At 37.8% G+C, this 15,703-nt stretch overlaps 1 protein-coding gene across 2 annotated transcripts in view; it reads right to left on the reverse strand.

Moving 5' to 3' along the window:
* Positions 1-2,453: 2,453 nt before the first annotated feature.
* LOC106881984 (serine/threonine-protein kinase 36) overlaps positions 2,454-15,703 on the reverse strand; it is a 177,170-nt gene continuing 163,920 nt past the window's right edge. For both annotated transcript variants that reach the window (XM_089347358.1, XM_089347369.1), the window contains 4 exons: positions 13,414-13,543; positions 10,578-10,650; positions 9,737-9,833; positions 2,454-3,537 (listed from right to left, as the gene is read on the reverse strand). In XM_089347358.1, coding sequence (XP_089203484.1) covers positions 3,352-3,537; positions 9,737-9,833; positions 10,578-10,650; positions 13,414-13,543 — 486 coding nt within the window. In that variant the 3' untranslated portion in view covers positions 2,454-3,351. The remainder of the gene's footprint in view (positions 3,538-9,736; positions 9,834-10,577; positions 10,651-13,413; positions 13,544-15,703) is intronic.

Here is a 15,703-nt window from a genome sequence, read left to right on the forward strand (position 1 = left end):
TTTCAGCAAGCTGATTATTATCGTGAAATGAAACAATAATACATTTCAAGAAAAGAAACTACTTGTTAATTCACACTTCTTAAATGTGGGCACAACATAAAAAGCTTTAAATATCTAGGGTATATTATTAGTAGAAGATGAAGCTTTGTCAGTTGTAACTGGCTTTCGTGTTCCTGTTCAAACAACTATATATATCAGGCGGTACTGGCAACGATGTACCATCCTGAGCGTGACCGTTGCCAGTACCGCCTGACTGGCCTTGTAGGGTTTTCGAGCGAGATCGTTGCCAGTGCCCCTGGACTGGCTCTTGTGCGGGTGGCACATAAAAGACACCATTTCGAGCGTGGCCGTTTTCGTGCGGGTGACACGTAAAAGCACCCACTACACTCTCTGAGTGGTTGGCGTTAGGAAGGGCATCCAGCTGTAGAAACTCTGCCAAATTAGATTGGAGCCTGGTGTAGCCATCCGGTTGCATCAGTCCTCAGTCAAATCGTCCAACCCATGATAGCATGGAAAGCGGACGTTAAACGATGATGATGATGATGATGATGATATATATATATATATATATATTACGGAGATGTACTTGCATAGCAAGTGACCTAATCTGAGATCATGTGCTGGAACGAAAACAACTGCAGCATGGTAGGTGTTTATAAGCCATTTAAGAAGCACACAAAAACCGTTAGATTCACTTCAACATTTAAATTTAATTTGCCAAAATATTTTCGTCGCTATGAGATCACAACCTGTTCAAGACAAAATTCTGTGCTATATATACACTTATGGAATTTTTTTACTCATGGAATTTATTTATTGATACGGTTGTACATTGAGTAAATGTTTGAAAGTTGTGGTTTCTTTGGTTTGTTCCCAAACAACACTTATTTTAGTGCTGTTGACACAGCCGGATTGAATGGTACTGCCCAGGTGTCAAAACCATAATGATATCTGTAAGGCAGCTGATGATGGAGGTATCTTGGATTGTTGGTATGGCTGTTTTTGTATATGTGGATTAGTATTATTGGATTGTTGGTATGACTGTGGAATAGTATTATAACACATCCTTTTAATATATATACGTATATGTGAAGGCATGTCGCTTAGTGGTTAGGGGCATTTGGCTCATGGTCATAAAGTTGCGAGTTCAATTCTCGGTGATGCGTTGTGCCCTTGAGCAAGACACTTTATTTCACATTGCTCCAGTCCACTCAGCTGGCAAAAATGAGTAGTATCTGTATTTCAAAGGGCCAGCCTTGTCACACTCTGCGTCATGCTGAATCTCCCCCAAGAACTGCATTAAGGGCACACATGTCTGTGGAGTGCTCAGCCACTTGCACGTTAATTTCATGAGCAAGCTGTTCCATTGATCGTATCAGCTGTTTATCTCCCTCCACTTTACAAAGTTTAGTGAGTATATTTTTATCAGAGCACCTCTATTAGATAGGTTGTCATATACTCAGCAACACAAAAGAGTAGTCTCTCCCCTATATATATTTCTTTATTGCCCACAGGGGGCTAAACATTAGAGGGGACAAACAAGAACAAACAAAGGGATTAAGTCAATTACATCGATCCCAGTGCATAACTGGTACTCATTTAATTGACCCTGAAAGGATGAAAGGCAAAGTTGACCTCAGCGGAATTTGAACTCAGAACGTAACAACAGATGAAATGTCGCTAAGCATTTCATCTGCCGGCTCACCACCCTTCTCTCCCCTCTATTATTTCTATTCCTTTGCCACCTTTTTACAATGTATACTGTGTTTTGCCATTGCACCAACACTACAATGCAGCCTTGTCTATAGCAAGACTAAAGAGTCCTCTTTAGGGTCTCTATTTGCTCAGCAACCATTTTACAGAGTGTCCTGGATGCATTGCATACTAGATGCATCAGCGCTAATGAGGTTGGTTTGCCCACAGCATGACTATTTAATCTATAGCAAGGGTTCTCAGCCATTTTAACTTGTGAAGCCCTTTGATTACTATTTTATTCTGGTGGATCCCCATAGCCATTCAATGTTTAAAAGCTAGTTTTATAGAAACTTTTTTCGAAATTCCTATTTTGTTTTTCACACATTCACTTGTGTAGGTTGAACTATGTGAAATGTTAGAGAAAAAAACCTCAGCTGTTTCTTGCAATACATACCAATACATACATCTAAAGTAAAATTTTTTCAGGGGCCCCTTAAAATACTATCGTGGGCCCCTAATTTACTATCTCATTGCTTGGATCCCAAAATGTTATATGGACCCTGGTTGAGAACCACTGTTATATAGTATTGCTATTTGTTTACCAATACCAGATGTTTTAATCATGTAATCAGAAATCCAGAATAAATCTCTCAGCCATTTTTATCTTTGAGAAGTCATCTGATGTACTCTCATAAAAAAATGCAGCATGAAATTTCTCAGTTTACAATTATGAATAATTATATAAACTCTGCTGTGTATGTTGAGTACTTCACTTTCATTTAAAGTTTCTACATCATATCATTTATTATAATATAATTATGCAGATATAATACAGCATCGTCAAAAATATTCATAACATAAATAAAATGGAATACATATGAAATAGATTTCAAAATGTTCTGTCAAATAATATTAATGAAAATAAAGACAGAACAGCTACAAGATGTGAGCTAAGAAAATTTATGCTCTGTTCAAAAGAAAATAAGTTATAAGTATATAAATGGACACATATATATATACAAATGCTAAAATGAATATATATATATATATATACACAAATGAGTTATAAACAAATGTATTTCATATTTTTAGCTTACATACATTTCAACAACTTTGATCTTTGCCAAAAGGCTATTTTTTGTTTAAATATGTACATAAATATACACAGTAGGTTGCTATATGACTTTGCTGCAAATTATTTCCATATCTTTTGAGAAATACTAGCGTCTTCTGGCATTAAATAATTCAAATATTTTGGAAAATGTACCATTAATAAGCATATTTTAGCAACAGAATGGTTCGGACCTTTAATATGATTATTTTTGGTTTATCAGCTTTCAACTTATTTCTGTGGTAATATGTGTCAATGTTATCAATCAGAATTTTAACACTTTTGATACAATATTTCTCATGAAACATATTGAAACAAATTTTTGAAAATAATGAAGAATTTAGTAAATAACTTTATCGTTATTAAGCTAGAATTTGGAGCATAAATTAACATGAAATTTTTAGTGGAAAAGTTTCAATGTAGATCACTTTAAAACGAGAAGTTAATCACAAGTGGGGAGTCTGAGAGAGGTTGGTATCAAAAGGGTTAAGCTGAATTAAGTGAACGACATGTAAAACAATTTGCAGCATTGCTAGATGTCAATGCTAAGTTTTTAGAACTTCTAATAACTTGTTGCAGTGATTAACCATTCCATTTACTGTTCTGTCTCGAGGTGAAGGTTCCAAAGATATCTCTATCTTCTCAATATCCACAGGGTGAGATGCTGGCAAAGGTGACATAGTCTCCATCAATCTTGACAATAAGCTGGAGCCATTGTATAACACCACAGCCTAAAAACAACAGATGGGAACTGAAATTTATTCACATTAGCAAACAGCAAAATAATTAATAACAATAGTAAATTGGATTATTATTGATCATGGAAGTTGTAATTGATAACAAGAGATATATGAATAAAGAAATTATCATAAGATGGATAATATAGAACAATGGCACCTGTACCAGTGGAGCACCGTCCGAGTGGGGTCATTGCCAGAGCAGCTGTCTGGCTTCTGTGCCAGTGGCATGTAAATAGTACTATTCAAGCGTGATCGTTACCAGTGTCTTACTGGAACTTGTGTCGGTGACACCTGAAAAAAATATTCGAGCAAGATCGCTGCCAGTGCCGCGGCTCCCGTGTAGGTGGCATGTAAAATACACCATTTTGAGTGTGGCCGTTGCCAGCACCACCTGACTGGCCTTCATGCCGGTGGCATGTAAAAGCACCCACTACACTCTCTGAGTGGTTGGCATTAGGAAGGGCATCCAGCTGTAGAAACTCTGAGAAATCAGATTGGAGCCTGGTGTAGCCATCTGGTTCGCCAGTCCTCAGTAAAATCGTCCAACCCATGCTAGCATGGAAAGCGGACGTTAAACGACGATGATGATGAATGGTACTAACAAAAGTTGTCAATGTAAAAGCTGTTAAGACAACAACATTATATTAACACAGAAATATATATATTTTTATGCTTCTTTTTAAAGTCCACTTTACAATATTTCTATCATTGCATGTAATTTCTCTGTGCCAATCACTTTACAGAGTGTTCTGGATGCTTTTTATGTGGTATCAGTGCTTTTTACATGATGGTGCCATGTAAAAAAACATCCAGTACACTCTGTAGAGTGGTTGGTGATAGGAAGAGCGTCCAGCCATAGAAACTATGCCAAAACAAACCATGGAACCTGGTGTGACTCCTAGCCTTGTCAGCCCATCCAACCCATGCCAGCATGGCAAACAGAAATATGACTTCTATAACTGTTTTGGTAGGAATTTTACAGCTGGATGCCCTTCCTAACATTAACCACTCACCAGAGTGGACTTAGTGCTTTTTATGTGGCACAAGCACAGGCAAGGTTAGTTTTGGCAAGGTTTTTACAGCTGGATACCGTTCCAAATGCCAACCACTTTATAGTGTGGACTGGGTGCTTTTAGGTGGCACCTGCACTAACTTTTGTGAGAGGAGAGAGCATTTGAGGAGGTCATCTTGTGTCAGATGATTAAAGGTTATAGTGAGACAGAGAGATAGTAACAGGTGTGTTGCTGTAGAGAAGGCACAAGTTTACCTGGCTGGAGATAGATAGATAGATAGATAGATAAAGAGAGAGAGAGAGAGAGAGAGATCAGGAATGAAGACAGAAACAGGTGCACTGCTGCAAAGGAAATACATGGTTACCCAACCTAAGGGAAGTGCAGGAGAAGGAATGAGAGAGTGGGAGACAGCAGGATAGAGATGGTGGCAAAATGCTGGGGATCAGAATATAAATGAGGATTATTTGAGGCGTGGTTATTGCTCTTTACATGCCACTGGCACGGATGCCAGTTATGTGACACCAGCATCGACCATGACTACGATTTCACTTGGGAGGTGAATTCATAAAACCATCTAAACGATGTAACTTTAGACATGTCCATAAAATAGCTACACTTCCCATGAATGACAAATGAGTTCTACTCAAAATGTACGAGGTTGTTGCCTGACAACAATATTATAACTTAAAGTGTGTTTCTAATACATTACCCCATTACACACAGTTAAATCTGATCTCATCAACTAGATATGAAGTTTCTTACGGAACAAAAATAATTATCTGAAACATCTCAAGTTTTCTTTTTACTGATAAAATAGTTCAGTCAACAACTGTTAATTATCTTAGTTTTTCATTTCATCAAACAGATAACTACATTGATGCCAATAGTTCGCTACTTCATGTTATTTCCCAATATATTTATATTTCTTTTAGCTACTGAAATCATTGAGTATATAAACAGATTGCCAGTTTGCTTCTCTAGGACTGGTCAAAGTGATGCTGATGCCTTTGGTGAGAATCTAAGATTCTTCATAATTTGTTCAATCTATGGAGAAACAGCTCCAGTTCACTCAGCTGTAGAAATAAGCTGCAACGTCACTGGGGCCAAGCTGTATCGGTCCTTTTGCCTTTCCCTTGGATAACATCGGTGGCTTGGAGAGGGGAGGCTGGTATGCATGGGCGACTGCTGGTCTTCCATAAACAACCTTGCCCAGACTTGTACCTCGGAAGGTAACTTTCTAGGTGCAACCCTATGGTCATTTGTGGCTGAAGGGGATCACTCATATATATATATAATCTCATTACTACACCATACTAAGTAGTATAGAAAAAAACGTAAATGATGTTGAAAATGTATAGAAAGTATATATGAAGATTTATTTAGATCAAAATTAATTCAATTAATTGGTCTCACAATTTTATGATTTCCAAAAGTGAAAGTTTTGAGGAATGTGAAACTGTGTCACAAACTATTGTTTCTGCATTCTTCAAATCTTACACTTTTGAAAATCCAACAAATGTGAAACCGGTTAAGTGTATCAATATTAATAAGTCTTATTTACTCTCTGTACATTTTTAACTACATTTATTTATTTGACACACACACACACACACACACCTGTTGGTACCACATAAAAAATACACTGTAGAAACCATGAAAAACGGATAATTAGAGCTTGATGCAGCTCTCTTGCTTGCCATCTCCTGTCAAACGAGCCATACCATGCCACCATGGAAAACAGACCTTTCTAAACATATTTCTATTAATTTTACTTGCATTAGAATTACTTTCAGACTTCTTAATCTCATTACATATTCAATTGAAATATTCCTGACTTCTGAAAATAAATTTCGGAGGGAGCGCTATAGCTGATTAAAATGATCTTAGTATATACTCTCTCGTTACTCTTTTACTTGTTTCAGTCATTTGACTGTGGCCATGCTGGAGCACCACCTTTAGTCGAGCAAATCGACCCCAGAACTTATTCTTTGTAAGCCTAGTACTTATTCTATTGGTCTCTTTTGCCAAACTGCTAAGTTACGGGGACATAAACATACCAGCATCAGTTGTCAAGCGATGTTGGGGGGGACAAACATACATACACACACACACATATATATATACACATATATACGACGGGCTTCTTTCAGTTTCCGTCTACCAAATCCACTCATGAGGCTTTGGCTGGCTGAGACTATAGTAGAAGAAGGGTTAGTAAGTTGAGAGGCTTCACCAGACACCGGTCTGATCGGGCATGCTTTCTACAGCTGGATGCCCTTCCTAACGCCAACCCCTCTGAAAGTGTAATGGGTGCTTTTGTGGGCCACCGGCACGAGTGCCATTTGCATGCCACCAGTATCTGCCATGACTATGATTACACTTGGCTTGGTGGCTCTTCTTCTCAAGCACAGCATGTTGCCAAAGGTCTCAGTCGTTTGTCATTGCCTCCGTCATGTGATTGTGTTATTTTTAGGTAGAATATCTGGGCCGGATATGGCTGGTTTAAATGTTAAAGGGTTAAAAGCTTATGAGAGACCCAACATCACATATAGGATCTAACGTGAATTTTTCAGACTTTTTTTTGAAAAACAGAAAAGTTATGGCTGGACGTATATGACATAATTAGAAGTGTATTATATAAATTAGAAGCATATTCTACAGTTGAAAGTGTTTCAGAGATAGTTATTCAATAACTGGAAACAGAAATTAATTTCAAATGACAAAAAACAGAACTGAAGTACTTAGCGAGTACAAAGAAGACGACCGAAATATATCAAAGCTCTTTCATTGATAAGATTGAAATTCTGACTTTTATTGAATAGTGATGTTTTGCTTTCAACAAAATGATTTTGTGGATAGTTTCATATTTAATAGAACATGAATGGATGGAAATATTTTCAATGCAAATTTAAAGAACCAAATATATATATATATATATATATATATACATATAAATAAATCCTGTTGCTAGCAGACTGACAAACACATCTCACACAACTATACATACATTCTATATGTCCATATCTTTCTTACTCCTGGTTGTTCAATAGTGTGAGTGTGTATACATACATATGCATGTGTGCATGTGCATATACATATATATATATATACACATACACCACACACACATCTACATATATATCCATGTGGATGACTGAGAAGGAGGAATAAATGGATATAAAGACAAACGCGAAATGTCTCGGCAAAGACAGAAATACAAAATGAATACAAAATATTTTATTGCTTATCACAGAGAAATAGCTAATAGTCTGTTTCCTAAAAAGGAAATAATCAATATTTTAAAATACTTTTTCATAATAAAGTTTATTGTTTCCGACTCAATGATCTGAAAATTGAAAGAAGCTACACAGAAATACCATAATAATGCATAATGGATAAATATGGAGGGAATCATATTGACTCACAACATAACGAATCAATATGAGAGAAACGTGTGTAAACACACATATTTAAGCTACACATGCAGAAATTTGTAAATGAATATGTTACGAGGCCTGGCTGTTTGGTAAAAAGCTTGCTTCCCACCCACGTGGTTCTGGGTTCAGTCCTACTGTGTGGAATCTTAGGCAAGTGTCTTCTATTATAGCTTCAGGCCAACAAAAATCCTTTTGAGTGGATTTGGTAGGCAGAAACTGAAAGAAGCCAAGCCCGTTGTGTATGTTTTTATAAATATATAGATATATCATCATCATCATCGTCGTTTAACGTCTGCTTTCCATGCTAGCATGGGTTGCACGATTTGACTGAGGACTGGTGAAACCAGAAGGCTGCACCAGGCTCCAATCTAATTTGGCAGAGTTTCTACAGTTGGATGCCCTTCCTAACGCCAACCACTCTGAGAGTGTAGTGGGTGCCTTTACGTGCCACCGGCATGATGGCCAGTCAGGCAGTAGTGGCAATGGCCATGCTCAAAATAGTGTATTTTACGTGCCACCTGCACAGGAGCCAGTTCGGCGGCACTGGCAACGATCTCGCTCGAATATCTTTACACGTGCCATCCAGTACAAGTGCCAGGAAGGTGATGCTGGGCACAGGTGCCATATATATATATATATATATATATATATAGGCATAGGAGTGGTTGTGTGGTAAGTAGCTTGCTTACGAGCCGCATGGTTCTGGGTTCAGTCCTACTGTGTGGCACAGTGGGCAAGTGTCTTCTACTATAGCCTCAGGCTGACCAAAGCCTTGTGAGTGGATTTGGTAGACGGAAACTGGAAGAAGCCCGTCGTATGTATGTATGTGTGTATATATGTATATGTGTGTGTGTGTGTGTGTGTGTGTGTGTGTTTGTTTGTTTGTCCTCCCAACATTGCTTGACAACCGATGCTGGTGTGTTTACATCCCCGTAACTTAGCGGTTCGGCAAAAGAGACTGATAGAATAAGTACTAGGCTTACAGAGAATAAGTCCTGGGGTCAATTTGCTCGACTAAAGGCAGTGCTCCAGCATGGCCGCAGTCAAATGACTGAAACAAGTAAAAGAGTAAAGAAAATATCATCCTCCAAGAAGTATCCATTTTCATATATTCTTCCCTCTGCTTTATCTACACTTCCTCCTCAAAATGACTAGCTAATCGTATGGACGTGTGTAGCTTGTAATTTAAAGTAAAGAAAAGGACACCGAAAGAACCAATACAGTTCCCTCAAACGTTACAAAGACCAAAGTGAAATGACCTTAGCAACTTTGAGGAAGTTATCATCTTTAATGTTTGGCTTGTTATTTCCATAGTTCCATTATTTTACAAAAGACAGCTCTTCATGTTACTTCGTGTCTGACAGGTCTAGCATTCACTGACATTGTCACGATAAACAAAAGCCATTAACTAAACAGCGACGGAACACATAAAGGGAGGCTTGTTAATAATAATATAGGTGAGTGATAACAAGAATATGACAAGTGTGTATTAGCTAAAACACACAGGATCTGCAGCAGTACAAATTTGTCTATGCTTTTCTTTCAGTTTAGAATATACAAGTATTTATAGTTGAATAGTGTCCAAAAAGAATATGTTATAATCACTGAGATAACCATGTTTTATAGACTAGAAAGGAATCTACAAGGTATATATATTCTGAGAAAAAATTAATTTCGGACAGTAGCAAAAACCAAAAAAAAATATATATAATAAATAATAAACATATATATATACTACACCTTTCTAATTTCTTCATTTTTAATCAATGTCCTCAACGCAACCAATGCACAAAGTTGAACAGAAAAATGAGTATCTTGACAGGCCAGATCCAAGAGACTGGAAATAAAAATAAAACAACAGTGGTAGATATTACAGTTCTATATTTAAGAGATGAGGAATTATTTACATTATTTACATTTGATGGATATTTGTCCTCATCTTGTTTGTTGTTAACACAACGTTTTTAGCTGACATACCCTCCAGCCTTCATCAGGTGTCTTGGGGAAATTTCAAATCTGCTAACATTTCTGCCAGCTCGCCGCAGGATTCCACACAGTTTCTTATTTCTTTATTGCCCACAAGGGGCTAAGCATAGAGGGGACAAACAAGGACAGCCAAAGGAATTAAGTCAATTACATCGACCCCAGTGCGTAACTGGTACTTAATTTATTGACCCCGAAAGGATGAAAGGCAAAGTCGACCTTGGCGGAATTTGAACTCAGAATGTAACGGCAGACGAAATACCGCTAATCGTTTCGCCCAGTGTGCTAACGTTTCTGCCAGTTCGCCACAGGATTTCACACAGTTTCTGTCTACCAAATCCACTCACCAGGTATTGGTTGGCCCAGGGTGATAGTAGGAAACAGTGACCCAAGGTGCCATCCAGTGAAACTGAACTTGAAACCACATGAGCTTCTTAATTACAGAGCACGCCTGCGCCTATCATGTTTCTTTTATATTTATTTTATTTATTTTTTTTATCTAGTTTCAGCTCATGAGCTGTGGCCATGCTGGGGCACCGCCGTTTTGTACAACAAAATGGCAAACAATTTCTAAATTATGTTTAAAAATTCTACTTACTTAAGTATTGCTTTCTGCTGAATCAATTCTGCACACAATAAATTTGAATGAATGCCTAAATTACCACAGACACCTATATTAGGAGTGGAGAAATAGAAAGCAAACAAGAATAAACTACAATTTAAAGAACATTCATATTTAAAGAAACGAGCTTAGAATTGTAATTCTAACAAAGGTCAGAGAGAATGGATGAAGATGAAGATAAGTAATATATCAATGGGGAGAGGGAAATAAATTGACATAACGATCAACGGATATGGAATTAAAGTATATCTTAGCTGAGTTTTTAGTATTAATTTTAAAACTTATTTTGACATACAGAGATGATGTTTGCAGAAATTGTAGATACTTTCAACCCTGTCAAGTCTTTAACCATTCATTATATTATACTAAGAATAAGGCGGTGAGCTGGCAGAAACGTTAGAATGCTGGACAAAATGCTTAGCAGTATTTCGTCTGTTGTTATGTTCTGAGTTCAAATTCCACCAAGGTCAACTTTGCCTTTCATCCTTGCGGGGTCGATAAATTAAGTACCAGTTGCATACTGAGGTTGATCTAATCGACTGCCCCCTCTCCCCCAAAATTTCGGGCCTTGTGCCTAGAGTAGAAAAGATTATATTATACTAAGTCTTACATGTTTCAGTCATTAGACTGTGGTCATACTGGGTTGGACAGATCATCATAGTTCAACTTTATTCAGAGTCCCTACCTTCCTTGACAAGTTAGAGAACCTTGCTGTGTTATATGTTCCAAGTTTCAATGATTTTTACACCCAGATGCCCTTCCAAACACAAACCTCTTCACAAAGTAGTACACAAGAGGTATTTTATGACAGTAACATCCCTGTCCTTGACAAATCAGAAGGGATGCTCTTGACTGTACATTTTTCTGAAAATACACCATCCACTTTACGGAATGTCTTGGATTCTTTCCCTCATGGCACCAGCACTAGTGAAGTAGCTATTTATTCAACCAAAACTAAAGATTACTTACTCTACATTGTCTCTATTCTTTCAAGACAGTTTCATCATCATTGTTTGATGTCCACTTTCCATGCTGGTATGGGTTGGACGGTTTGACTGAGGGCTGGCAAGCCAGGTGGCTGCACCAGGCTCCAATCCTATCTGGCAAAGTTTCTACAGCTGGATGCCCTTCCTAACACCAACCACTCCGAGAGTGTAGTGGGTGTTTTTTACGAGCCACCAACATTGGAGCCAGTTAGGTGACATTGGTATCGACCATGTTTGGATGGTGCTTTTTATGTGCCACCGGCACAGGAACCAGTTGGGGGGTACTAGCTTTGACCACATTTGGAAGGTGCTTTTTATGTGCCACCAGCACGAAGCCCAGTCATGCAGCACTAGCATTGACCCATGCTCGAATAGTGCTTATTACATGCCACCAGCACGAGTGCCACTCAAGCAGTAATGGCATCAGCCATAACTACGATTTCACTTGACTCAAAAGGTCTTCTCAAGCACAACGTCACCCAGTGATTCAAGGTTACTTTTAAATGCACTGGTTATGCGACATTGGTGCCGGGTCTTCTCAATCACAGTGTGTCTCCAAAGGTCTTGGTCCCTTGTCATTGTCTCTGTGAGGCCCATGCTTCACCAGTGTATTTATATCAAAACCCTCCACCTCTCAGATACAGAAACATGTATGAGCCAATGAGAGGACTTTGATGTAATTACTCAACCAGTTAAAAATAGCAACTAAATCACGTTCGGATTACTACTATGTGGTAAGGAGCTTGCTTCCGAACCGCATGACTGTATGTTCAGTCCCATTGGATGGTATCTTGAGAAAATGTCTTCTATTATAGCCCTGGGTCAACCTTGTGAATGGAATTGGTAGACAGTAACTGAAAGAAGCGTGTGTGTTTATCATCATCATCGTTTAACATCCACTTTCCATGGTAGCATGGTTGGATGATTTGACTGAGGACTGGTGAACCGGATGGCTGCACCAGGCTCCAATCTGATCTGGCAGAGTTTCTACAGCTGGATGCCCTTCCTAACGCCAACCACTCCGAGAGCGTAGTGGGTGCTTTTACCTGCCACCGGCATGAGGGCCAGTCATGCAGTACTGGCAATGGTCATGCTCAAAATGGTAACCTTGAAATTTTAATGATGTGATTGTTTATATTTAGAATGACATTGTTGAGTAGGTGTGAGAGACAGAGTTTGGCCAGTTTGAACATAAAACAGGTCAGCTATTTTGGACAAATATGGCTGGTTTAAATGCTAAAGGGTTAATTGTACAAGCAAGTATATCATTTTTCTTTCTTTATCCCTTTGAAAGATTCCAGTGAATCCTCATAAGTTAGCTACATATTTCGTTTTTGTAATTGGTTTGCAAGATTCCCTGATGTGAACTTTTGAGTTGAAATACTTTGTTGTATTGTGGGTGGATCATTATACCAGTAATAAAAATACACACTGATTCTATTTCACTTCTTTAATTTTTATTTGTCAATTGATAGATTATTTAACCAGTTCACTAATTGATTGTCTGATTAAGTATTTGTTCAATCAATCATTTCACATTTTGTGAAAGTCCTTTTGTCACCATTCGCAACCTCATCAATGATGTGGCCTCTGTATTTCAGGTTTAAACCTGAAGTAGAGAAGGTGCGTCATTGATGAGGTTGTGAATGGTGACAAAAAATGACTTTGATTAATTGGTTGGTCAGTTAATCAGCTTGGTTTTGTCAAAGAATTGATTAGCTAATTAGTTATGTATTTTTTTTCTAACAAATTCCATTGAAGCTTTTATTCATAAACCATAAGCATCTTAAATGTAAAATGAAATGTTTATCCTGACAAATACTTACTGGCAGCATGTGATCTCGTTTTATGAATGGGATCTTTCAGTAACTGAGTAATTACTGGAATGTATGGCAAAAGAGCTTCATATAGGATATCGTTATGGAAAACTGCATTGCCAACTGCATATGAAGCACTCTGCAATATATGTAAGTTAGAGAAGTGTGAAAAAATGGTATAGAGAGTATAAATCAATAATGTATAAAGAGGAAAATAAAGAAAAACTCCTTGGAAATATTAAAAGAGGTAATTCTATGTTCTACATTTTAAACTTTGAATGTTGTGAAACCACTATTTCACTCATTTCAGAATGAAACGACTTATTTTTCAATTGTTTTTTTATGTTGATTATGTAACAAATATACAATATATGTTGGTGTCTCTTACTGATACACAAAACAACTTTTGTCTAATACATAATTGTTCACTCATTTTTATGTCTACTTTTTTCATGCCAGCATGGGTTAGATGAATTTATTATTGAAACATTGCTTTACAATTGGTCACTAATCTCCTTGTTTTTCAAGAAAAAGATCTCGTATTTCGCTCATCTTCAAAAGTATAAATGTAAATAAACACATTGACACATGTACGTGCATGTATATACACACACACATGATAGGCTTCTTTCAGTTTCTATCTACAAAATCCACTCATAAGGCTTTGGTTGGCCGAGGGCTACAGGAGAAGTCACTTGTCAATGAGACTGAATCCAAACGATGAGGCATACGCTCAAAATTCTTCACCACACAGCCATGTTTATGGATGCCAACAGCTCAATAAAGAAGTGCTGATCTCTCAAAGTGGATGAAACCTGTGGAAGAGGGAGACCTAGGTAGACATGGGATGAAGTACTGAAGGACAACCTCAGGATGTTGAACCTTTCAGATGAGATGACAAAGGACTGAGACACCTGACATCTTGCTGTATTCAAGAATACCTGTACCCTACAGCAGAAGTGTTAGGTCATCCCCACCCCTGGTGAAGAGGCTTGGTTTGCTGGTGCCACATTAAAAGCACTTAGCACACACTGTGGTTGGCGTTAGGAAGGGCATCCAGCTGTAGAAACCAAGCCAAAACAGACTGGAACCTAATGCAGCTCTTTTGTTTGCCAGCTCTGGTGAAACCATCCAACCCATATTAGCATAGAAAATAAACATTAAAGGGTGATGATGATGATGATACAACTTATCTTCAAAGCCCCAGGACAGTACATACATCCCACCCTTTTCCTCGTCACTAACACATTTTGTAACTATAATTATCTTTTTCTTATTTCTTTATTTTCAAGTATTTACTCATTTCTAATTAAGCCAAAGGCGATCAGATATATGAGAGATATACTTTCCAAAATCAATTATTACAGGTTTGAGAAAAATGTACAACAATTTTTTTTTATCTTTTACAAGCTTCAGTCATTGGGTTGTGGTCATACTGGAGCATGGTCACAAAGGGTTTGATCATACAAATTGACCTCAGTACTTATTTTTAAGCCTGGGACTTATTCTATCAATCTCTTTTACCAAACAGCCAAAGTACAGGGATGTAAACAAACCAACACTGGTTGTCAAGTGGTAACAGGGGACAAGCACAAAAGACACACATGCAAATATATATATATACATATATATATATGCACAGCAGGCTTCTTTCAGTTTCTTATTCCTTTATTGCCCACAAGGGGCTACACACAGAGGGGACAAACAAGGACAGACAAAGGGATTAAGTCAATTACATCGACCCCAGTGCAAAACTAGCACTTAATTTATTGACCCCGAAAGGATGAAAGGCAAAGTCGACCTCGGCGGAATTTGAACTCAGAACGTAACGGCAGATGAAATACCATTAAGCATTTCGCCCGGTGTGCTAACGTTTCTGCCAGCTCTCCGCCTTCTTTCAGTTTCTGTCTACCAAATCCATCCACAAAGCTTTGGTTGGCCAAGGGTACAGTAGGAGACAACTTGCCCAAGGTGTCATTTGGTGGCACTGAACCTAGAACCATATGTTTGTGAAGAAAACTTCTTACCCCACAGCTACTCCTGCACCTATAATTATCGATATTTTAAAATATTTTCAAGTATTTTCCAACCTCTCATGAGTCAAAGAGGATGAGTTCTATATTCTCCAAAACAATAAGTCAGTGGAAAAACAAATGTCTAATATACTAACAAACATTATCCATCAGTAAAGTAATAAACTGCAATAAACTTAGAAAGTAAAATGTTGCCAGAATCAAATTCTTTGTAATATTTTTGTGGTAATGTCTAACAAACAGACTTCTCAGTGGAGTACAATAAT

Source organism: Octopus bimaculoides, chromosome 1 (genome assembly GCF_046866305.1).
Source record: "Octopus bimaculoides isolate indiv1 chromosome 1, ASM4686630v1, whole genome shotgun sequence".
Classification (NCBI taxonomy): domain Eukaryota; kingdom Metazoa; phylum Mollusca; class Cephalopoda; order Octopoda; family Octopodidae; genus Octopus; species Octopus bimaculoides.